This window comes from Sardina pilchardus, chromosome 8 (genome assembly GCF_963854185.1).
Source record: "Sardina pilchardus chromosome 8, fSarPil1.1, whole genome shotgun sequence".
Lineage (NCBI taxonomy): Eukaryota > Metazoa > Chordata > Actinopteri > Clupeiformes > Clupeidae > Sardina > Sardina pilchardus.
This window is the reverse complement of record NC_085001.1, coordinates 13,714,480-13,739,806: the sequence shown is the minus strand read 5'-3', so window position 1 is coordinate 13,739,806 and position 25,327 is coordinate 13,714,480. Positions and strand designations below refer to the sequence as shown.

The 25,327-nt window shown below is 46.0% G+C and overlaps 1 protein-coding gene across 2 annotated transcripts; it reads right to left on the bottom strand.

Annotated features, from left to right (window-relative positions):
* Positions 1 to 804: 804 nt before the first annotated feature.
* git2a (G protein-coupled receptor kinase interacting ArfGAP 2a) lies at positions 805 to 25,211 on the bottom strand. 2 transcript variants are annotated; one of them, XM_062542808.1, is made up of 19 exons: positions 24,602 to 25,211; positions 20,755 to 20,888; positions 19,198 to 19,310; positions 18,193 to 18,298; positions 17,852 to 17,938; positions 17,225 to 17,355; positions 16,297 to 16,391; positions 15,594 to 15,639; positions 15,054 to 15,105; positions 14,473 to 14,545; positions 13,998 to 14,095; positions 13,467 to 13,578; positions 13,196 to 13,341; positions 12,473 to 12,622; positions 9,761 to 10,099; positions 6,258 to 6,331; positions 5,343 to 5,534; positions 3,129 to 3,192; positions 805 to 2,337 (listed from the first exon to the last, which is right to left on the bottom strand). In XM_062542808.1, the coding sequence occupies exons 1-19, from the start codon at positions 24,651 to 24,653 to the stop codon at positions 2,110 to 2,112; spliced, it is 2,292 nt and encodes a 763-aa protein (XP_062398792.1). In that variant the 5' UTR covers positions 24,654 to 25,211; the 3' UTR covers positions 805 to 2,109. The 2 variants fall into 2 exon arrangements, with proteins under 2 accessions (XP_062398792.1, XP_062398793.1); XM_062542809.1 differs by lacking the exon at positions 9,761 to 10,099.
* Between the last annotated feature and the right edge of the window lie 116 nt (positions 25,212 to 25,327).

Here is a 25,327-nt window from a genome sequence, read left to right as displayed (position 1 = left end):
ATCTGAAGAGAGACAAACAGACGTCGGCCTCTTACTGCACAACTGCAGTGGTTGAGTGTGGTTGAAGCAGTGAATGGCCAGATGGGCAGCATGCATTGTCTGCCCGCCTTCACAGCAGCTCCATAAAACAGGAATGGGCTATTTACAACCTGGTGGTGTCCCAGTTGGATCAACCAAGAGTGGAGCGTGATTTAATTACCTCTTGACATATAGACCATACTTGATCTACAGTTACTTTCTCAAAATATCCCAGCCCTAATGGAGCAAACCATCTGGCATGCTTTGTCAAAGACACGGCAAACCCGACACACACGGCTACAGTTATAAATTAAGTTTATTTTTGAAAAATAAAAGGCAGGTGTTGTTTTGTTCTGCAGGTACCTGCATTTACATGATCCCTTTGTGAAGACCAAAGGCAGGATAGCACAGGTCTCGGAGACAATGTGTAGAAATGTATAACCTCCCATCAATTTGCCACCGTGGACATTCCTATACCTCATAGGATGGCTAACTCTCAAAATAGTCCGTTCTCCAGCTGTTGCATACACAACTTGTAGTACCATTGAAATGTAACTTATGAACATGGTTGATCTGGATACATCCACATGTAACTGCCCACAGAGCCAGACATCCATATCTTATGCCATCCTCTCTCCGTACACTGCAATATCACATTTGAAACTATTTCCACTAACATGGGGTTTGATGAGCTAGGCACCATTACTGAATAAGAGACAAGCAGGACAGAGAACTAGCACAACAGTGAGCCTTAGGTTGGCATCTTCGCTTTTTTTTTTTAAAAAAAAAAAAGAAAAATACATTTATAAAAACCAAACAAGGACTACTACTCGGTAGAAGCACACTGTATTTTGCTGGTAGGAGTGACGGCTAGATAGTCCCTGCACGAATGTTTTTATTCTGATATATTAATCTCTGCTATAAGTGCCTTTTGAATGGAAGTTGATATTTGTACAAGGTTCAGAATGCTTTTCGCAAAAAAGTTGTAGGACAACGGAAAATGAAAACAAGAAGAATGGCCCATCTTCCATTCCTTCCCTAGTCTAACATACTGTATGTTGGCAGTAATAACAATGTTCACATACCTGATAAAAAAAAGGTTACTATCACATCAAGGGAACCACTATCATTAAACAGCATCTGAACTACATTCTTTAAGTACTACTGGAGGGAGGCAAACCACTGCTATATGGCGCATAGGGCTAGATGAGGTATATAAGCTTTGCATTACGTCACTCTGTAGGAGGGCAGGCCGCCTCCCACATTTTCCTTTTGAAACTTCCCGGGAAAAGGGTCATGGATCTTGATATGATGTGGAATTCCATGAAGACTTAATGAATTGAAACGTTACGACACTGAGGCTTTCTTCACAGCTAACAGTGAGAGGAATACTGTAGCAGAGCTACTTTTCTGTTTTGTTTACAGCTGACAACATGTAGATAATAATTTCAACATTCTTCAACATTTTATCTTTCAAGTTGGCTAGTTGTTTCACTTTAGTTTTATGGCCTGAGTGATACATAATTTTACCCTTACCTAAACATTGCATCATAGCTTACTGCACGACTACCTATATCATTTAGTGCAAAAGGTTAGGGTGTCCTTTCTGACAACCTATGAGACCATGCAAACTGCCCCACTTAATCATACATCCTGTATCATTCCCATCCTCCAACACATACTCTGCCTCTTAACTGAATCCTTCAGTTTCAGCGCACTGCAAGGGCAAAGCAGTTCCTTGCCCTATGGCTTTTAGGCAAGGAACCCGCCAGGAATTGTTTTTCCTATACATGAATATATTATATTCACAATAATTTCAAAGTAAAAAAACAAAACAAAACAAAATAAAAATACAATACCATCATGCATATGCTTCAAATAGTTATACAAAATACAAAACAAACAAGGATATTGTATTTGTAAGAAAACAAACAAACAAACTAACAAACAAGCAGACATGATGAACAGAGATCAAATCCACTGGGAGATGGAGTCTGAGGGGGCAGGAGCTATAAGGTGCTGGCTGAAAGGTGTGGTCCGACGCTGCCAAAGGAAGGGAATTTGCTTGGAGGGGGGGTGCTGATGCGGAATTCAGTTGTTGTTCTCTTTGGTTGTTATGGTCACGAGTTGCTTGGCAGCCTTGGCGATGTCATAGGCGCACTGGATGACCTGCTGCGTCACCAGCTGCATGTCGGGCCCCAGCGACTGGCCCGGTCCGCTCTCGGGCATCGGCGCCGCCTTGCGGCACTCGCTCTGCAGCCGCTGGGCACTGGAGGTCAGCAGACGCAGGGCGCCTCGCACCGTGTCCGAGCGCGGCTTCTGAGGAGGGCAGGGTTAGGGTCATTACACGCATAGAATTCATGCATAGAATTCACACACATTCCAAAATGCTCCGCAAATAAGCACAGAAACATTGAATCAGTCTCTGATTGCTGTTAAGTGGGGTTCAAACCAAAGCTTCGCGACGAGACGAGCTGAGACGTTCTAAAACCTTGCAACTAGACATGTTGAATGCTTTGCGACGGCTTGCAGTAACGTGCAACATTTAATTCACACCCCTTCTTCTGCAGCGGTTTCGTCTCATCGCGGCTCTTTGGTGTGAATTGGGCCTTAGGTTCAAACAGCTTCTCAGTGAGCATGGGGCGGCATCTTCAAGCTAGTCTGGCTAACACCATACTAAACTCAATCTTTTAAGATTGAACAGTCTTGAATCTCCCCTTGGGGATCAATAAAGTATCTATCTATCCATCCATCTATCTATTAGTATGGGGAGTCTGCCCTTTATTTCTACGGCACAAGATGTGTGCTCTCTCGGAGGAGGGGCGGGACTGTCGAGCTGTATTGGCATCATTCAAATGACTCTGTATGCTTGAATAATCCTTCAACCAATCAGACCAACGATCCGGTGCATCTTTTGGATAAGCTAGTTTGTGATTGGAGCCAAAGGTTGTGGACAGGAAGCAGGGGGGATAGATGTGCAGGTTTCCAGCCTGAGCTGCCGGGCGAAATCCAAATTCGCCGGCAAGTCAGGCAGGGTTCACCCAGCCTATCTTCAAGCATCACTTGAAGAGATGCCCTTTAAAAAAACGGGGTCAAAGACGTGTACTTGCCTTGGGAAAAAGAGCCGCCATCTCACTCACAGCCACATGTATTCTTTCTGCGCAGGGTACAAAACTGTAAAGGGAGAACATCAAGGAGAGAGGAGGTCAGACCGGTTTACAGTGACACCAAGCAACAGTCCACTCAGACACATCACTGCATTAGCCACCGCAACACACAACGTCTCAAGGGCAACAATCACAGAGGGTGCTAAGTGCATCTATTTTTAAAGCAGTTATTTTTAAATTTTAGATAAATACAAAATTAAAGTTCTATGAGCTGAACTTTGCAAGACCATTAGAGTTTGAATGTTGCAACACAACTTACTCAGTTAACAACATGCGTATGTGAAGGTTTGGAATGACACACCTGATGGTTGTTAGTTTCCAGTTTGAACACCATTGCATTAGATCTCTTAAAAAAACAACGACTCTAAAATTCAGCCCAAAAGCAGGTTTCACAGCTACCACTAGGAGAAGCTAGAAAGCAGCGCACCAGCGGCACACTCACACAAGCCTACAGTACGTCACTTAGCACAGACACTAGTCTCTACACGAGAGTACCTGCCATGTTACAGTCTGGGGTCAGAGTTGTTTTGAAGGAGCGACGATTGCCCTGATGTGTTTGCGTTCGAGAAAACAAGCAAAGACAGAAACAACAGCAGAGGAGAGTCAGGGTGGCGGAGCAGCACAATGCGTGACACTCTGTCTGTCGGCCAAGTTGCGGAAAAACAAAGTTGTTTTGTTGTTGTTCGGGGCTGTCTGAGGTCATTCCAACAAGTGAGATTATTTACGACTTCCTGTTTGTGAAATGAAAACTATGCCTCGGGGATTTATTCAGAGTCTGTAGACGATTTGTTTATTCATTATTATTTTTTTTTTCGGACCAAATTTAGCTCACTAACTTCATGAGGCAGCCTCATGATCCACCCCCTCGAGCCGAATATGGGACGTGTTGCAGAAAAACTACAAAAGCAGGGCTGGACATGAGAGATTTGGAAACAAGAGCAATGGACTCACACCAAACACATACTGGAGCTTTAAGTTGATGTTTGGCTCCATTTACTAACTGCACTGAAATTAAAAACTTTCCTTTAAACACAATTTCTTTTTTGCCAGCAAATCATTAAAATCCAATCATTTTCCTTTTTTCCCCCTCCTTGGCTGTAAAACTCCCTCAAACCCACACCTGACACAGAAACCAGCAGAGAAAAGTCTGGATGAGTGAGTGAGTGAGTGAGTGAGTGAGTTAGACATACAAAGAGAAAGCCAGAGGCCAAGACCATGTTAGAGAGAGAGAGAGAGAGAGAGAGAGAGAGAGGGGAGAGGAGAAGAGAGGAGAGGGAGAAGAGAGGAGAGGAGAGGAGAGGAGAGACTGTGCCTGGGAGACCATGTTAGAGAGCCAGAGAGAGAGAGCGCCAGAGGAGAGAGGAGAGGAGAGACTGTGCCTGGGAGACAGGGACAGAGGCCAGAGTACCAGGAGGCAGGGCTGGGGGTCTGCAGGCCCAGGGGCCTCGGGGAGGACGCGGGGGCCTTCTCTGCCCAGGGGACCAGTGTGCTGAAGCAGCCCAGGCTGTGCCTGAGCCCGCGCACGCACTCCCGCTCAGAGGTCCTGCACGCAGCGGAAGGTGGAGGGGGGGTGAGGGGGGTAGGGGGTCAGCACGCACGGAACATCCCGCGACCGCAACGCACCACGCACCCGAGAGCCACACGGGGGGAGAGGGAGGGGAGGGGGGGGGGCACGAGGGAGAGGGAGGAACAGAGACGGGTGAGAGTGCGCACACAAATAGAAATGCAGAAGAAGAGGTGGTGGGAGAAGAGAAACAAATGATGAAATTTAAATAAAAGGTCTAAAACAGGAGGGGGAAGAAAAGCAGAAATGAGAACTCAATGGGAAGTATGAGAAACAAGGTTCAAATAAAGAACACAATTTGTAAAAAAAAAAAAAGTCCACAGAAGTTCAGCATGATACACACACACACAGAGAGGTAAAAAAGAGGAACAGCACTAACAGAGAGAGAGAAAGAGAGAAAGAGAGAAAGAGAGAGAGAGAGAGAGAAAGAGATTCAGGAAGCAGATGGACTAATCAGTCATGTACTCTCTCCTGTCGTGGCGATGGCGGATTGGTTGATTCGAGCGCACCGAGAGTGTTTTGTTCGCGCTGGGACTCGCGTCGCACGCTCGAGTGTGGCGTCGGGCGGCTCGGCTCGTCTCGGCGCGGCTCACCTGTCGTGCTTGTTCTCCTGCGCGGCGCGCAGCAGCTCCTGGATGTTCTTGGTGATCTGCTCCGTCTTGCGGATCACGTCCTCGGTGCTGGGCAGGCTGCCGTCGCTCTCGGCCTCCGGGTCGTCCAGCTCGGCCATGGAGCCCGTCTCCCCTGGCCAGCCGCTGCTCCTCAGCCTGCCCCTCCTGGCGGCCCTGCAGAGACCACCACAAAGACGTTAGCATCAACTAGACATCAACAAACCGGCTGAAAAACAAAGAGTGCACAGAGTGTCAATGTACACTTCATAGCAGGGGCAACCGTTTCTTAGTCACCATTTTCGTTGCATGCTCGTTTATTTTTACTGAGGAGTGAATTATTTTCCAAGTTCCTCCTAGAATTCAATGCAAACAATCTATAGTTTCAGTGTTCTGTATACAGTCTGTGGGGAAAATCTCGGAGGGTAATTGTCTCATCATAATGCGGAACTCTCAGTTCACCGAACATTCTAATCACATATTTGTGACTGTACCCCTCAACAGGTTGTACTTTGGACAGTCAAAAAAATTGTCCCATTCTATAATTGAACCCTCTGATAACCCCCAGGCTTGGTACAAACTTGTGACTCTTCTCATAGTAGTTACAATAAAGTACAGTACTGTATTTTAGTGTCTTGACAACAACCTTTTTTGGACCAAAAAAAAACCATGCAAAACTCTTCCAGTTTTAGATTATGTTCATGCCGTTCATGCAAAATCCATTTGAGACACGACTATTTGAAATTGAGACATGATACTGTTTAGAGTGATTGTTCTGTCAAGAACAATAACATAACGGAAAGACTTCAGCGTGGGATCGAATCCGATATTGGCAAAACTGATGAGTTACTACGGTCACAGCGACGTGGCGACATCACAGATGAGGAGAAAGGTCATTACCCACTGTCCTCCAGCTCAGCATCATTGACCGTGTTGTCATAGTCACCGTCGAGTATGCTGCTCTGCTTGGTGGTCTAGAGGTGGAGGGAAGGGACAGGGAGAGGACACAAGATAACACAACAGGCAGCCATTGTTATTGACACGCTCTCTCCACGCAAACTCAAGAGCAGGGGACCGGGCCACTCCTTCACCTGTGGAGCAACACACCCTCTCACATCAAACGAGTTCATGACTTGACATTTTGAAACATGAAACCATGACTTACGGAGAAAATACACTAAAGAACAAGAGACAACCATTTCCGAAAAAAAAAAAAAATCCACCGTGAGACATTTAGAAATCTGATTTTGCGTTAGTTATCGCTGACCTCAAAAACCTTGAAAAGATTTTGGCTTTGAAAAAAGTTTTGCTTCTCATGGTTCAGAGAGGATTTCCCCTGAAATGAACTGAACACTCTGAAGCCCACGCATTCAGGAGGGAGAAATGGGGAGCCCCGGCAAGCGTTGGCTGGAACGTGGTTGTGGTTGAGGGTGCAGCTGCTTGATATTAGTTATTCATCCACCGCTTCTACGTATTCTTGAAGTAATAATACCCAAATGTTGGGTCAGAGAACTAGAACAGATGTGTTTGTTGGCTGACTAGATTTATATGTGATAAATGAATAGCTATATTGAAAGCATACAAGAACTTAGACAAAAACTGAACAGGCAGAAACAGGTAGACTGTTCAGTGTTTCTTCAGTAAAATGACAGTAAAATGATTCTAACAAGACCATGATAATGAATGATAATAAAATGATGTTTGAAATGCTCTAGTCTACAACCCCAATGAAAATACGATCTAGCAAGTCCCGATAGTCGGTCAGAGGACAGGAGATTTGACTTCGGCGCTGGACCATGGACTACAGTACATCAGGGTTGATCTGGTGGCATCCACATCATTCCACAGTGCTCTGGCAGTTTCAACAGTAACTTACTCTGGGGATGGATGCGTTGCATTTTTTAGCTTAGCACCTGCTGCGCTTGATTTATTAACAGCACTTGTGAATTCCAGAGCAGTGGGAACACACAGAGCCTGGGGCTGGGGGGGGGGTGTAGCATGACAAGAACCCAAGAAGGGATCCAAGCCCAAATGTGTCCAAGCATCCGACTGGGGGCGGGCTGCATTCTTTCAGGACAGCTGAGGTGAGGAGTCAGGGAGACATGGACAGCAACCAATCACTGCACATTCCCTTCACACACCGTCCAATCACAGCTTTTCACGTAAACCAATCAGTATTCACAGCCTGCAGTCTCTCACCCAATCACGCTACATACACAACACACCCCAACCAAAGGACACAAGACGTACTTCGGATTTGTGGACATGCTCATGGGAGCCAGCTAGAGTGCCATTCTGATGTGTGTGGTTGAAAACCTAAATTGAGCTCTAAACCTGGCCTGCCATATTGGTTTAAATATTGCATTGCTGCAAAATGTGTGGACTTGTTTCATTTGTTTGTTGGCTGGTACTCTGCCTCTCTGGCTCCGAGCACAGATTCACTGACCTGTTCCCAGCGCACACCTGAGCCAACTACGAGACTCAGGTGTGCCGCTGTGCCATTGTGCCATCGGCTGATCTCTGCCCATCACACACAAAAAATAACTGGCACTGACACTGTGTGCCATTAACACGATAAAAAAAGATCCGCTTCAATAGAAGAAAAAGAATCTTGTGCCATTCCAGAACATTCCCTATAGATGCACAGTGGTAGTCTATCCGGTCTGCCCCGACAAGCTCAGGGCATGCAGTGCAGTGCTCCATCCACAATGTGCTTGGGGCGAGAGCAGGGCAGTACAGGACCCCCCCCCCCCCCCCCCCCCACAGAACAGAACACTCACGGCTAGTCTGAATGAGGCTTGCAGCGGCACAAGTCTCATCACTGTCTGAATGTGGATGAGATTGAAGGTGAAAAGAGATGGTGAGGAGGAGGGTGTGTGTCTGTGTGTGTGTGTGTGTGTGTGTAGAATTATATTTGATTGGCAGATATTTGATCGGTAAGGAGACAGGCCATACATGCCATGGGTTTGGAAGAGAATACAACTGAATGATGGAGGGAAGACGGAAAGCAGAGAAAGGGAGGGATGAAGAGAGAAAAAGAAAGAAGAGAAGAAAGAGGAGGAGGAGGAGGTGAACGGAGCGCAGGTGGTGTTCTAGTTCGTCACAATCCCACCAGGCACAGAGCGGGGCGAGGGGAAGGGGGCGAGGGGAAGGGGGCAAGGGGAAGGGGGCGAGGGGAAGGGGGCAAGGGGAAGGGGGCGAGGGGAAAGGGGCGAGGGGAAGGGGGCGAGGGGAGTACTTAACCCTTCGTGCACTCCCGTCCCGCACCCAGAGTAGGGTGGAGGGGAAGGAGGGGAGGGAAGAGGAGGCCAAATACCTTCCTGCCAATCTACAAAGGGGTTACAGTCATTCAACACACACACACACACACACACACACACACACACACACACACACACACACACACACACACACACACACACACACACACACACACACACACACACACACACACACACACACACACACACACACACACACACACACACACACACACACACACACACACACACACACACACACAGGGAATAGAGGGTATTTCAAAAAAGAGAGGGGAAAAAAAAGAAAGAGAAAAGAGAAAGACAAAAAGATAGCTGAACACGCAGCTACAAGTTGGAGACAGAACAGTCCCTCAGGGCATACATTCTTGACCTAAATTCTTTTCTTGTGTTTTCGTGCTGTAACTAAAACCGCCTCAGGTGCTGCAGCCTTCCAAAAATGACTCCAGGATGCCAAGATGAAGATCATATTTATGCACTTCTTGCCACAGGAGTTAGCAGTGAAATTGACAAATCTTAAAACTATGACAAAAGTATTGACTAAAACAATGGTCTTTTCCAGAAAAAACATCTTTAATGAGTCATTGCACATGGCTCAACCTCTTAACACACTTGAACACCATGGTCTCACATAAACTGTGCAAAGAAACATTACAGGTGATCTCAGTTGAATGAAATGGACAGAAAATAGCAAACAGATACAGCTACACAACATGGTAATGGATGTCATACTTTTTTATGACAGTCCAGTCACACTACAAAGATGTGTAAGGTCAACACTGTAAGACACTGATGAATGATAACTTGCTGTGTGGCCCAGGCTGGTGTTCCACTAGAACAGGCTGGTCCAAATATGAATGGATACCAAACCACATAGACCAACTAACCTTGCAGATCGCAGGAAAAGAAGAACTGAATTAGAATGGCCAAAAAAGAATGGAAAGCCTACCGAAAAACACCGTCGTCACAGGAAAAAGCAGAGAAAGCTGAGACAGCTGGTAAACTAGGGATGAAAAACATGAAGAAGGACCACTGCATGAAGACACACACACACCCGCACACACACACACACACACACACACACAGAGGAACAGAGGGCCGGTAGCAGGAGAGAGCTTTACTTACATGAGGAGGGAAGGGCTGCAGGGTGGGGAGGAGGTCCTCGGGGTAAGGGGTTTCCCCCCGGGAGAGGAAGGGCTTCAGGCCCGAGCCCGTCTCGTACATAGACATGGCCCGGCTGCCGCGGCCGGACGGGCGGCGTTTCAGGGCAGAGGAGGAAGAGGAAGAGGTGGTGGTGCAGGAGGAGGAAGAGGAGGAGGAGAAGGAGGAGGGGGGGTGAGGGAGGCACGAGGAAGGGTCGGGGTAGTCGGGCCCCCCGGGGGCCTGGTAGGAGGAGGAGGAGGAGGAGGAGTGGACGGGGCCCTGGCGCTTGAGAGAGGAGTTCTCGCACTGCAGAGACTGAAGCTGGAGGAGAAAGAGACGGGGAAGCGAGAGACAGAGAGAGAGAGAATGAGAATGAGAGAGAGAGAGAGAGACAGAGAGAGAATGTGGGAGATAGAGAGAGACAGAGAGAGAGAAAGAGAGAGAGAAGCTAAGAGAGACAGAGGAGCATCACGCAGCACACAGAAGCTACAAAACAGACACCCACACACACACACACACACACACACACCATTTCCGAACTCCAAGTCTTTCTCACTCGCACCCATACACACACACACACACACACACACACACACACACACACACACACAAACTGTCCCATAGCCAGCTAGATCTCTATGCCAAATAATTTAGCTTTACATTTTGTCATCTGAAGCCAATATAGTGTATGTCCTATTGACAAGGAGTTTAATTTTGAGACCAACCAGAAACACAACCATCTGATATGATTCAGTAATGAGTATTCAGTACTGAACAAGTTAATATTAACTTCTCCAATTACGCATTACACTGGCGCGGATTCCCTGGACATGTTATGCAACAGAGGTGGTCATACAGTAACAAAAGAGGCGAGGTAGAGTGTAAGAGCGGCCAAGTTCAAGCTGCGAAGCCAACTTCACATTCACGAACCAAGACAGCCATGCAGATGAGTAGTGCAGTAAACAGTGATGACAAGAGAAGCACAAAGAGGCCAGAGGCAGCACCCTAGCAGACTACTGTAGACGGCTAATGAGAGGCTAAATACGCGCTAGGTTCCAGCTGGCACACACTTATGCCAGTCCACACAGCAAAATAACATGGGGGGGCATATAACATTACAGTTCCGTGGCATCACTGCCAACCAAGTCCCAAAGGTTTACATTCAATACAGCAGAAAATGGCAGGCACTGTTCAGATGAGCTCATGCCCGCCAATGTTTATCATACACTGCGACCTATTAGTACACACTGTAATTATGAGATGGGCACCAGGCATACATAGGCAGGCACCAGTGTGTCTCACAAACAAGTTTGAACTCTCTGTTGAGATACTCTATTTTGTTTGAATACGGATATTGAGCACCAACTGGAACGGCAACAATTACTTGATTAAATTGTCAACTGTCAAAGTATTAGCTACCTACTTTGATAATATCTGAAATGTTTTGAGTATTTCTTTCTCAGACTCCTGCCTCTTAATAAAATAATTCTCTTTGCTCCTCTATGATAGTAAACTGAATATCTTTGGGGTGTGGCCAAAACAACACATTCAAGGATGTCATCTTAGGGAAACACTGAAACATTTTTCACAATTTTCAGATATATTACAGACCAAAAAAACTACCAACTGTGAAAATACTCAACTGATTGATTAACTATGAAAATAATCTATAGTTGCAGCCCTAATGCCAGCTCTCGTGCTGATATTTTACACGTATATATCTCACAATACAGGATGTGTTTTACACATTTACACTGTGTTCTACCTGCAAATAAACCATGCACATCACTTCCTCTGTGGGTGAGATGGGTGATGTTTTGAAATGCTGCGAACACAACCAATGAAATGCTGACCATTTGTAAAGACATGCATCACAACAGCCTTGCCCCTCCCGCCCAAAACAAAAACAAACACCGGGCTACACAATAACAGCAACATGCTACACACATAACATCAAACCTGAAATGAAAACAGTGTACAGCTCAGCCAGTGGCTGAAATAAAATGATAAATGCAGTAACAGGAAAAGCTGTGTATCTGGCAAGAATTTATACTCATTTGTAGTTCACAATTCATTGCACCACCTTGACGAACACTAACGACTGCTTTTGGTTTTTGAACGTGTTAGCCGAGAAACCTTGAGCACAAGGTCACATCAACATTACATCACAAAATGTACAAATAGGGAGCGATGTTGACAGGGCTGTTGCTGTGAGTCAATGTTACTGGTCGTTATACAAGCTGATGGGTTCGTGTGTTAGAGGGGCATGCTGGTTAAGTCCAAGCCAGAGGACACAGCTTCACTGCAGGGTTGGGGGGGGGGGGGGGGGGGGGGGGGGTTGGTTGAGGGACACATTCAATGAAACGTAAATAAAATCTCAGGTTTCTCCCCAGGGCCAACGAAAACACAAAACCAAAACCTAAACAAAAGTTAAAAATAACTCATTAGTGCAGCGACACGAGGTTCAGTTCTTGCTGACAGAGTCTCCCATACACAGGCCAAGGGGAGGGTGGGGGTGATACGCGGACGGACACCCCTCCACAGTGAGTGTATGGCTGGGGTGGAGGAGGAGGAGGAGGAGGAGGACAGGCCGGAGGTGGAGGGGGGTGTTTGGGGGAAAGTGAGAAGGGGAGAGGTGGAGGAGGTGGAGATGGGATTGATTTTCTTTTTTTTTTATTTGATCTCGGCCGGTACCTTTTTCTGCATGTGGCGCAGCTCGTCGCTCAGGTTGCTGTTGACCTTCAGCAGCTGCTGGATCTTGGCCTCGGACAAGGCCAGCGCGTTCTTCACCTCCTGGAACTCCTGGACGGACACGGGGCTGTCCGACAGGTCCGAGTCTAGACTCTAGGGTGAGAGGAGAGCAGGCGACGGTAGGAGTGGTCAGCTTCTGGAGATCCTCTACACTCAGCAGTGGCAAACATGAACATAAACTAGCTCTGTTCAAAGCACAATATCTAATAGTGAACAAGCTGACAAGGGCTTCAAGTGTCTAGGATATCCCTGCACAACTTAAGAGAAAATAAATTCTCATGCAGCCTCAACCTAATTTAACAACCTCTCAGTGCACAATCCTAAAAGCAGACATTTTGGCATACACAGAGAGTTGTGTACAGTAATTTCCTGTGTATTAGCCGCATCGTGTATAAGCCGCAGGACAGTGTTTTGTGCAAGTTAAAAGAAACAAAACCGTATGAATACCATATTAACTGCCCTTCTGTATTCACCTCATAGCTGAAGAAATTGAGCAAAATCAATGTATAAGCCGCGGCTAACCGTTCGGAAATTACGATATACAGTATCTGTGACATGAAGGGCATATTGCAGCTATCTGATAATTCTTCGAGTGTGGTCACTATCTCTGGCTCGATGAGACATCCCATCTGCCATCTGGCCTCACAGATGCAGGTCAAAGGTCACCTTCGCCCGATCGGTCTTCCCTGAGGCTGGGTCCAGGTCCCCGTCCTCGTCCGAGGCCACGCTGTCGTAGTCCGGCTGGTCGTTATCCTGCCGGTCGTCCACTGGACAACCGCCCACGCTCTTCAGGATGAGTTCCACGTTATCGACTAGCAAGCAAACAAACAAACAGACAAACAAACAGACAGAACATAATATTAGCAGGCGGCTATCGGAGGACATTTTGTTGGGTATTTTATCACTGTAATGTGTAGGTGTGGTGGATCAGCCGTACCTCGCGGGCTTGTGACTGAATTCCCCAGTTGCCTGCGCTTGGCGTCGCTCAGGATGTCGATAACGAGAGTGGCAAACTCGTGTGCGTTGAACCGGGCCAGTTTCTGCCGTCCCTGCATTAAAAACACATCAAGGGGGTTGCATCACTGAACTGTGCTAATTTAAAAGGAGCGCACACCCTTACCCACAGAGGACAACTCATTTCCTTTCCTGATCAGGGGGGCTTTGTTAGCAGTAACTGACATGTGACACACACACACACACACACAAAACACACACACTAAATCCAGAGATGTTCACACATTCACAGAGCGAGGGAGGGGGATTTTACTTTCTTCTTTCCTCACCCAACACTACAGCTTTTTGCGTTTCATGCACGCAGCACTTTCACCATCTGCCAGTTGCACAGTGTGAAAACTTTTAGCTGTTAGGTAAGCCAGTGTGAAGTGGAGCGGCAAGACTACGGTGGGCCCTGCGTGTTTTCTGGGGTGACGGAAAAGAAACAGGGTAGCACGTTTTAAAATAAGCCTGCCTGGTTTCGCGTCGACGAGTACTCGGGGTTGACAGGAAGGAAAGGCACGACTGTTGTCTCCGTTACCAAGGTGCTGTGGTTCTGGGTCGCGAGCCAAACTGCAAACACACACACAGATACACACAGACACACACACAAACACACACACACATACACACAAACATATACACAAACAACTTCAGGAAACAGTCAAGCTATTAAAACCGCAATTTATAGTTAGTGTTGACCATTATCGTTTAAGCATCTTTGTTTAAAAGCCGACATACATTAATATACACAAGTTAACGTTAAACTACTCGAGAAGAAAAAGGCTTCTCCTGACCCATCCATGGGACAGCAGCATGGGTCTGATAGACACATACCAGAGGCTTTGGCTCGCACACACTGCTATGTGACCATTGAACTTGTGTGCAGCACAGAGCAACCCAAACCAGATGCACTGGTGAGGGCTGTTGTTGACGTGGATTTTGCTCACCGGCATCTGTTTCACGCCTGTCCACTTCGTCATACACGTCCATCGCCAGCTCCTCAAACAGATGATTACTGAGCTGTGGTCACACACACACACACACACACACACACACACACACACACACACACACACACACACACACACACACACACACACACACACACACACACACACACACACACACACACACACACACACACACACACACACACACACACACACACACACACACAAGCAGGGCCGTTACCACAAACACATTCATTAAAGGGACTTGGTGTCACAAGACAAAGATATATGAACTAGAACAGACATTGGGGCATTGGTCATAGGTCTTCTTGTCCTACATCAGTGTCTGACCTCATAAACACTCTAGACACTCTACATCTACAATCTTCTGGAAATGCTCCCAAAAAGCATTTCCAAAAGATTGTTACAGCTACAAAAAAGGGGGCCGACTCCTTATGAATACTTAATGATTGAGAGAGGGAGGTTACGGAGGTTCCTGTGGGGTGTAATGGTAGTTGTCCCAATACTTTTGCCTATAGTGTTTGGTGTTGCTGAGAGAACTTGTGTGTTGGACTTACCGACTGAAGTTTCTTCTTGGCCGCTTTTGCCAACTCTGACAAATCTACGCTACTGTTAAGAGAGAGCAAAGAGACAAAAACAAAATCAGTTTCCACTCTGAGCAGACTATTAAAATAGTGATCATTGGTGTTCACTTACATGTTCCTTTTTCCCCCAAATCATGTGCAAGCAGTGAGAAGAAAGACACAACATATCACTTGACCAAATCTTATCATTTTGATCTGTTCTTGATTCTAGCCACATTTGTGCTGAAGGAGTGTACTGTCAGCGTATGTGAGCAGAGTAACAACGTGTGTGTTAGGGGGGACCAGAGGCCCAGCACTGTGGAGAGAGAGCCAGATGGCCTCGGGGCTAAAACCATGTCCTAACAGGAACAAGCTCTGCAGGAAACTGGTATTCTTGCACTCGCGCTTTTTGGCCTTTTTTTTTTTTTTTTTGCTGATATTTCAGTGCCACCTGCTTCTGAGCAAACTCGACACAAACAGATGGTGACGGGTGACGGGTCAAAAGCTTATGTGATTTCTGCTAAAAGCCCTTACCTGTCGGCCAGCTGAGGTATAATGAAGTGTTCCCCGTTCTTGTGATCTGCGAGGATATCAAGGGAAAAAGAGCTCATATTCACATTGGTATCACCAAACACACTGCATATGTATTCAAATGGGTCACTGCCACTTCATTCCAGTCATTTCTATCCATCAGCTTATTCAGCTATGCACAAGACAGATGTTAAGTGCCTTGTGCTACTGGTTGGAGACTTCCCTCAGAGAGTGCTATCAACAACCAAGCCAAATGAATACCTTACAACAAAACACATGAAACAGCAAATACGTAATTGGCTCAAGACTGCCCCAACACACAGGCTGTCCCTAATAGTCAACCCTCATTAATCTGGACATCAAGGCCCCATTCTCAACCCTTTCTCCTCGATCCTTGATGCTCAGTCCTCCAGGCTCGTTCCCACTGATCTATAGTATAAAGAACACTGGATAGACCATCCCATTGTTGCCGCCCCATCATTCTTTATCTAGATCAGTGGGAACGAGGACCGAGGAAGGAAGGAGGATAGATAAAAAGACAAATGAGAGAGGCCCCCAAGACACACAAAGGTGCAATACGAACTCAGGGTGGGAAAAGCAATGCGGATTCATCAAACTTCCATGTCATAACACGCTGCTTTGATTAAGTCATTGCTTATCACTTTCACATCCCTTGGAGTGAGGGAAGAGTGCGGTTATGACTCACCTGGCTTCCTGCCACATAAGTAGAAGGCCAGTCTGTCCGTGAGCTCATACTGGATCTCCACCAAGCGGTCCGCTAAGTCATGGTGTCCAGCTTGCCTGGAGAGGGGGAGAGAGGCTACAGTGTCTTTCAACGGTCCCGTATTTGGAGGAGCTGTCAGGCTACAGGAGAGCTACACCAGGAGTGCAACTGAAGCGTTCCGTTGGTGACGAGTAAAATCCATTTTAGAAGACTGGTCTATTTTTTCTTTAATGTACGCGCCACTGTCGCGTGTGGTGTAGCTACTTCCATTGATTATAGTGATTATTAACTGCTGCAGCATACGCGTTTACGAACGGAACGCTTCAGTTACGCGCCTGGTGTAGCTCCCCTGTTGCACCATACTCTCGAGAAGTTAGGGAGATCTGGCTTTCGGGTGGAAGCTAATGGAAGTACTGAAACATTGAACTGTTAGGACATGCACTTTCAAAAATTTGGAGGTGGTCACATTAAGTTCTCCTGTAAAGAATATAGTGGATTAATTTTAGGTTCATCCTGAAATTTCATCTGAAAGCCAAATATCCCTGACTTTTTGAGAGTAGTGTATTACAATATATTGTTTATTGTCAACATCCATGTATATAATCATAATTTGTGCTCCCCAATGGATATAAGACAGCTTCTGCTTCTTTTAACTTTGTGAATGTGCCCTTCCAGTGACATACAGCGTTGGAATCTGATCATGATAATTGCACATACTGCCTTGCTGTATTTCAAACAGAGAGTAGGAAATTGAAAAACTATTATACAGTATGCAAATTACATTGCAGAACAATAGGTGAATAGAACTACAGTTACATCTCGCGTCTTGACACATTCTTCACATTAACGAAATGAGCATCCATCTTGTTCTGTCTTGTTGTGTGGTCATGGCTGTGTCTTGTGCAAGTACCTTGCATAGTCGATGGGCGTGTAGCCGCTGGTGTCAGGTGCGCCCGGGTCGGCCCCGTACACCGTGAGCAGCTCCGCCTGAGACACCTGCCCGGCCTTGGCTGCTACATGCAAGGGCGTGTTGCCTTTCTCCTGTTGGCATGAAAGCGAATGCAACATTCATGAACAGGGGCCAGTTAGCAGACTGCAGCCAAATCAATATTTGATCAGACAGACACACCAACGCCCCTGAAATCTTTTTAAGAGGGCGGGGTGGTGGGATGGTGTGGAGAAGGGGGGGGGGGGCTCAACTGGAGGAGATGGGAGATCGACTGAGGGAGGTGTAAAATGCCCACTCCCCTCTACTCCACTGCATGCTCTTCTAAGTGCATTAAAGATCAAATGGAGAGAGGAGGCCAGAGCTTTCCAATCGTCCAAGTACAGCACAGTGCATTAAAAACAACAAGAGGAGAGGAAGGCAGGGCTTTCCATTCCGCATGAGTCAGGCTGAGACGGAGAGCTGCCTCCCTGAGACCCCAGTGTGCTCAATGTCTGCTTAGGCCCCGGTCTCCGTCTACATCCCCGTCCCAGGCTGTGTGGTCTGTGTGGTCTGTCTGGGGGCTTGGACGCGAGCGAAGGGGGTTTTTACCGGGTGGAAGAAGTTGGCCTGCGCTCCCAGTGACAGCAACCGCAGGCAGGTCTCCAGATTCCCAGTGCGCACACTCGAGTGCAGTTGCTGAGGAGGAAGACAAGAAGAAGAAGAAGAAAAAGAAGAAGGAGAGGGTTTGATCTATTAATCTGTTCTGCTAAATGTAGATAGATAGATAGATACCGGTAGATAGATAGATAGATAGATAGATAGATAGATAGATAGATACTTTACTGATCCCCAAGGGGAAATTCAAATGTGTCTGCAAACAACACAAGAATGCCTGGACGGTCTGAGGAGAGCCTGGAGACCCACAACAGTTGCTCCCCTTAATTTGTCACCTTGCTCAAGTCCTTGGCTGTGCAGCTGTCATCGTCTCTACAGGGCATCCGGTGGACGAACGCCAGCATCTGATATTTGGCCCTGATGAATTCGGCCTTGTTCGGACTTTGGGAGAAAACAAGAGTACTATGATGATATAACATGGACCAATAGGGTGCAGTAGTCACAAAACCCTCAACCTTCAGTGTGCAAAACAAAACCCTCAACCTTCAGTGTGCAAAACAAAACCCTCAACCTTCAGTGTGATTGGCATATGAGTCATATGAGTGATTGTCAAACCCTTCCGTCTCTTCAGACCAGTGGCCATCTAGCTTGTTTGCTTTATGTGTGATACATTAACGAGCTATAGCCCATAGACATACAGTATATACATGCTATAGCGGCTATAGCATAGATATATATAGGTAGATACCGCATTGTCCGTTATATATAGGTAGATACCATAGCCTATATCAAATTCTATTTTAAAATTCAAGTTCTAAAACGGATAGTTCCAGTCCTTGATTATGATTGGCTGAATCCAGTTTGATGCCGCTGTAAAATCCAGCACAAATGCTTCGCTAGCGCGCCGTGCCTAACAACGCCCCTACAGCGTTTCTACAACCACTGTAACCTACAACATCTTGGGGCTTATTGCTCAATTTAAGATCTTGGTGATGTATCTTGACACTATTGTATCAAGCATAAAGAATGAAGCACACTCAGATTCATGGCCAGTCCCAATTTTCTCTGATCACTGGTCATGAAATAGCTCCTGCAAGAGACCTTTTGTATCCCTAATGGCTCACTGGGTAAACCACTGCCACAGGCCATCTGTTCACAATAAACTCTGTATTTCTACACTCTAGTGAATATAAAGCTTCAGAGGACAGCACCTCCTAAATGAACACGCATACTGTACATGTTGGGGGGGGGGGGATTGTAAGTGTCCTGCCTGGTCCTTGAGGACACACTAACACACTGACAGCCCCATTCAGAGCAGGACTGAATGAAGTGACTCTTACTGGACTTTGTCCTGCGGGTTGGCCTTCCTCTTGCCGCTCATGATGGAGGCGGGGTCCAGCAGGGTGTGCTCCCAGATGGAGTTGGCCCCGTTGTTGTAGAGCGTCTGCACCATCTGAAATCAGACAGGGCAGTCCATGAGGACAATTTTCTTTGTCCAAAGCAGAGCCAAACAAAAAGAGTTTATGTTCCGCACAAGTGGATCCGTAAACAACGATACAAGCGCTGTCCCTGGGTAGGGCGTGCGAGTAATGGTAAAAGTGAGTAAGGGTAAAAAAAAAAAAGAACGCAAATTCTGAAAGTACAGAAAGAACAGGACAGAAAAGAACAGAAACTGAGAGTTCACCAGAGATTCCCTTTCAGCCCACAACTTCCTCTGTTCTATGGCACCATCCCTCTCTCCAAAACATGTTTCTCCAGTGGACATCTCGAAAGTGTTGGCACGTTCTTCTTAACAACCTCATTTCTAATGAATTAACTTTTCCTTTCAGGGTTGTGGTTTGAATATGTTAATGGGAATTATATTTAGTCTATTCTATTAGAATTTAATCAGCATTATTTTACAATACACAGTTAATTCTAATGTTAATTAAATGTCTGTTGATGCCATTGTACGTTGCTTTGGACAAAAGTCTACCATATAAATAAACATACAGATCAACATAAAAATCCATGGTTACTGGCGTCATGAAACTGGGTCAAGGTTTCATCCCTGTGGCAATCATCCTCTTCTCTCCTCGTCCAATAGGCTTGTCCTGTATTAGCACTCTGGATCTTAAGAGTTCAGCATTCAATTTGCTTGCTACATTTGTACTTATGTCTTATGTCTGGCCAGAGGGGGATGTTTGTCTTAAATGGAGCTTATTATGTTAATGGATGCCTGGTATGCCACAAATGTCACGACTTACTCAAATGTCTAAGATATATATATATTTTTAAAGCTCACAATGGAAAGTTGTTGAATCTCAGAATTGAAAAACAATGTTTTAAGTGTAGAGAGCCTCCACACATGCCAGAACCATGAGCTCAGGGCTTCTTTTGGCAAAAGGAAGCTGAACAAGGCCAGTCTTTACACGACAGGATGCTCAGACACAGAGGGGAGGGCACTGGAGGAAGACTAACATGGATTTGAGTTGCATACACAGTTTGTGTGAGATTCAATCATGTACCAAGTGAGTGGCCAAGACTTAAAGGGGAGTTACACCAGGCGCCTAACTGAAGCGCTCCGTTCGCGATGCGTAAAATCCATTTTAGAAGTCTATTTTTTTCGAATGTACGTGCCACTGTCGCGTCTGGTGTAGCTACTTCCATTGATTATAGTAATTATTAAATGCCGCAGCATACACGTTGCGAACAGAACGCTTCAGTTACCCGCCTGGTGTAGCTCCCCTGTTGGGCTATATGTGGATGAGATTCAGTGTGCATAAACTGTTTATAGGCCATTGGTATAAGTGCATGTAAGGACACTGTGCACGTGTCACATCTAAATAAGTTGGACTGTAGAAACCTTTGGGACAGGTGTGTGTGTGTGTGTGTGTGTGTGTGTGTGTGTGTCTTACCTGTAACTGAGTAGGGGGCCATGGCGTGTGTGTCAGGTGTCTGACTTGTGAGCTGTGCCTCCCCAGGCTTCGGTGAACACTGCAGCATTCATCACACACTAGTACTCCTCTGTTTACCGAAGCCCAACGAGGATCTACAAACAAACAAACAAACAAACAAACAAACAAACAAATCAGTATGGATTCAGGGAGCCTTGTCGTTAACACTACTGCTTACAAATCAATACACACTAGCCTACATCCTTTCGTGATTGGCAGATGTCCTGTGCGGCGATGTAAACAAACAAAGCCTCGGCACAATCAATAACCTCCCAAACAGCTTCTCAGAGAAACCATCTCCACACACTAGGAGGGAAAAGAATGACTGTCAGATCACAAAAGAGTTGGGATGTGCGAGTAAAAGCCTTGTTTGTCTAAACCGCCTCTGGCATCATATTAAACACCTCCACACTGGCTCCGAAGGAGGCAGCATTTACTTAACCCATCAACCTCAACTCTGGCAGGCTGTCGCCATGAATCCACAGGGGACAAGACCAAGTTAATGGGTTACAGGCTTCGGACCCATGGAAGGCATCTGCCTCCAGGGCTGTCAAAGACATGGGCTAAACCCACGCTTCTGCTTCCATTTGATAGCATTAGGCTACATCAACCTTTTTCACTTGGAGAGGATAGGCCTCAATACAAACATTTCTTGCAGTGCGTTATTACAGTATGCCTTTTTTTTACACGACTGAAAAGAAAAACGTTGTAAAAGGTCTTCATCTTGCCATCCTGTAAAGATGTAACCAGGAGGCTACATGTGGTGTTCTACAGCAAAGGTGCAAAAAACTGCTCCCAAATAAGAGGCCTTTTATGTACAGACTCAAATTACTCCAAGGTTTACTACGTGTTCAGAATGGAGTGGGATTCTAATTTACGCTAAAGCATATGCCCTGGAACTTGCCATTAGTGCCGCCAAAAACACCCAATGACAATGCACACAGTGACAACACACGCACTGCCACTGACAACAACAGTGAAAATGGTGCAGACTCACTATTGCTCAACGTTTCAGAGCACTGCCTCCAGCTTCATCTGCTAGCGAGCCCAACTGAAAAGAGGATGTGCAGCCTCTCTACTTCCTCCTGTGGCTAGACTGGGGCGGCTTCAAAAATCTCATCTGTTTTTTTTTTCTCCCTCGCTTTCACCCTGTAGCTATGTGAGCTAGCGAGGCAGGAGCTTTGTCATTAGCAACAGAAACCCAACAGCACACCACAGCAGCAGGTGTTGGTTAGCCTGTAGGTCACAGGGAGGTAAATGACAGGGGGCGGCTGGGTGCTAGCACGGTATTGGGACGCCAAGAGCTTGGGACGTCACACAAGACGCGTCAGTTGTTTTGCGAAGAGGTGAGCCGCATGTAATACGCAGAACACTGACTATAATCAAGCAAGGTGTGAAGTCAAGGCACCATCTAGGAAGGAGAGCCACTGAGCTTCAAAGGCAGCAAGCGGAACAGAGAGCAGACGTGCATGGACGGCGGCAACTTGCATATGTGAGTGTGAGTGTGAGCGTGAGCGTGAGCGTGAGTGTGTGTGCATTTGGGTTGAAAGGGGGTCAGAGTGAACACACAGGCATGGAGGTTTGCTTACGCATGTGTGCACACATTCCAGTCAACAGCAGAAAAAGAAGAAGAAGAACAACAACAACATCAACAAGAACAGAAGGAATCAAAAGAATATGTTTCTATATAAATTGGGTGGGTGAGTGAGTGACCGGGTCAAGGAGCTAAGCAGTAGTCTACATGAGATACTCTCGGACCAGACTGACCGATAAGTGATTAGTGGACACTCCTCTCCCCATCCTCCACTTCATGCCTAATTAGTGGCTTAGACTGGGCGATTACTCAGACCACCTGTGTGTGTCCCTTTAATGCTGTTCAGCCACACCTTCGCTAGAGACGGACAGCCTGGTTGTCTCATTAAGCCAGTCCCTACTGTCCACAGCCATCGAAATCTCTAACTGTTTGAACTTTGCAAGCATATGATCTTGGCCTACCATCTCTTCCATGGCTTTATCTATCTAAGTTCCTCCTCTAGCCAAATGTTACAGGCCAGGGCTGAGCTTCACTTCCTTTCATTTTTTTCCCCTTTTCGGCAACTGACATCATAGCACTTGACCTTTGGCAAAATCAAGGTTCATGGTAAGTGTATAGCTCCAAGCATCTCATGGTATCTCACAAATCTGTATTGTGCATGAAGTACCACCCCCAACCCCCAACCTGAGGAATAACCTAACATCTTTGTATGGATCACAGCAAGTACTAATACTGTGCTACTGTAAGAACTTGCACAGCCTTTCCAAATTTCACTTCCTCAGGACACATACTCAGGTTACTCAAAGATAGAAAAAATGAGACTTCAATAAACCAAAGATCTCTGCCTTCCTCCCAAACACAACAAATGCAAAAGCAACTCTCAGTGTGAGAGTTCAGGGGAAGCTTAATCATTTTCCCTGCGTTAAAACGTAGTGCTAAAGTAGCATATTCATTCATCTTTGGATATGATAGGAGGACAGGCTTGACAGACAAACAAGCCAAACCGACAAACCATGAATAAAGACCTAGATGTCTTTAATATGGACATAAAAGAAGCCTTCACACACACAAAAAGTCGACACTTTACAGAGAGGCAGGCTGACAAGAAAGACATCACGACAATATTGGGGCGATAGCAGTCACGGAACAGCTGTGTAGGCCGGGAGCCAAAGCTGAGCACCTGGTGTGTCGCTGCACTAGGTTTTAAGGGCTGCTGACAGCCACTCTTTCTCTCGCTTGAACAAGTGTTAAGGCCGGGCTAAAATAAAACCTTGAGACCCAAAAAACACTAAAAATATTCCTTTCCATCACAACAACAACTGTCTTGATGGGGCAGTCTGGGCCAGCTGGTGTCTGAGGCGTGACTGATTGAGGGGCTCCCTTGACAGCAGGGGAAGGGGACTGACGCCAAACTGAATCGCCAAAACCTGTTTCATCGCAGAGCCAGAGTGGTCTCTATGAGCCTGGCAGTTATGTGAAGTGATTGTCCGTGTACCACTCACCTTATCTTACCGACAAAAAAAACAGATGCCGTACATGACACCCTAAACGTCACATTAATGTTACGATTAGACATGCCAGCTGAAATCAATAGAGGTAAACATCACGTCAGCTAGAGGTCACGATGGGTCTATTCCATCGCGTTGTCGTCAAAGCGCGGACAAAGAGTAAATTAGATACAAACCAGAACAGCTCTGACCGCTGAATATTATTAAAACGTGAAACGTTATAACGTTCTTTCGTGACAGAAAATAAACTACTGTCATGAACAAACAGAATTTATAGCAAAATATTTTCAAATATCCAAAAGACGCCACCTCCTTTTTTCAATACAGCTTAAATAATACAACACAACGCTGACAAGTTATAAAGCCCTTTACCCAGTGCGTTTACAGCTTGTTGGAGTGCAGACAGTATAGTTACATTAGGCTACATCAACGTGACCACAGACACCTTTGATGTGTCCATCGTCTATCATGTTCCCCCCCTTGATTATGTGGCACGAGCAGGGCGTATAGGGATATGTTTTCAAGTAAAATGTACAATGCATTCAATAATTATGTATGTGGAAGGCAATTTATCATAATCGCATTCTCTTTCATGTAGCTGTAGTTGCATAGACCAGATTAGCTGGCGGTAGCTATTCGTTACCTCCTCGATTCTAAATAGGTTTCGGCTAGCTAGCTCTATCACATTCGCTAGCCTGCGTGGATAAGGTAGAATATTACATTTTCATATTGGGCAATACGGACATGCTGGAGATTTTATCCTTACCAGAAACGCTGCAATCGGCGCAGACTTCACTGTTCCGTAGTCGTTTCGACATCCTTTTCGCGTGAAATGCTAGCTAATGAACTAGCTCCAATAAATCCCAAAGGTCCGGAGTTTTGGTATTTTTAAAGTCATATGGTCGCTCGGGGTTCCAAGAAAAGCGCAGATATATTCCTCTTCCCCTTTCAAGTGTGTCATGTATCAGACTGATGCGGGAGCCCTCTTCACCAGAAGGCTAGCTCAGGGCAAACTGAGAAGCAAGTCAGAAGTGCAACCAGCAGCCTGCAAGCTAGCTGACAGCTGCAGTGCAGGATGGGATGGGAACAGCAAGACAGCCAGCAATGCTTGGGTCCGGAATGTATGTATATGCATTCATCATTATATAAATTACACGACAGCAATTGTCGTCACAAATGCTAAAAAAATTTATGAACATTCAAAAGTGTCGATAAACATTTTTATTTATTTCCATTCCTATTCTATTCCCTACTTACGAATAACACTTCACTGAACCATTTGGGAACCAAAGACGATGATGGAAATACGGATGACGTTTATTTCCCTTGCAACTCTCTGAAAATCTCTCCCTGTCCTTTTTAATCAACATTTCCAGGGTGTCATTAAATTAATCAAAATCAGCTGATACAGTTATTGATCTGCCAGGACCTAGGCTGCGCAGCCAAAGCGCGCATGACAACCTCAACACGCCCACATTACACACTCGAAACT

Coding starts and splice junctions, on each gene's coding strand:
- git2a (XM_062542808.1), bottom strand. CDS start 24,653: ATGTCGAAACGACTACGGAACAGTGAAGTCTGCGCCGATTGCAGCGTT. Junction 15,640..16,296: donor CTTATGTGGCAGGAAGCCAG/GTGAGTCATAAC, acceptor ATATCCTCGCAG/ATCACAAGAACGGGGAACAC. Junction 3,193..5,342: donor CAGGAGAACAAGCACGACAG/GTGAGCCGCGCC, acceptor CTCCCTTTACAG/TTTTGTACCCTGCGCAGAAA.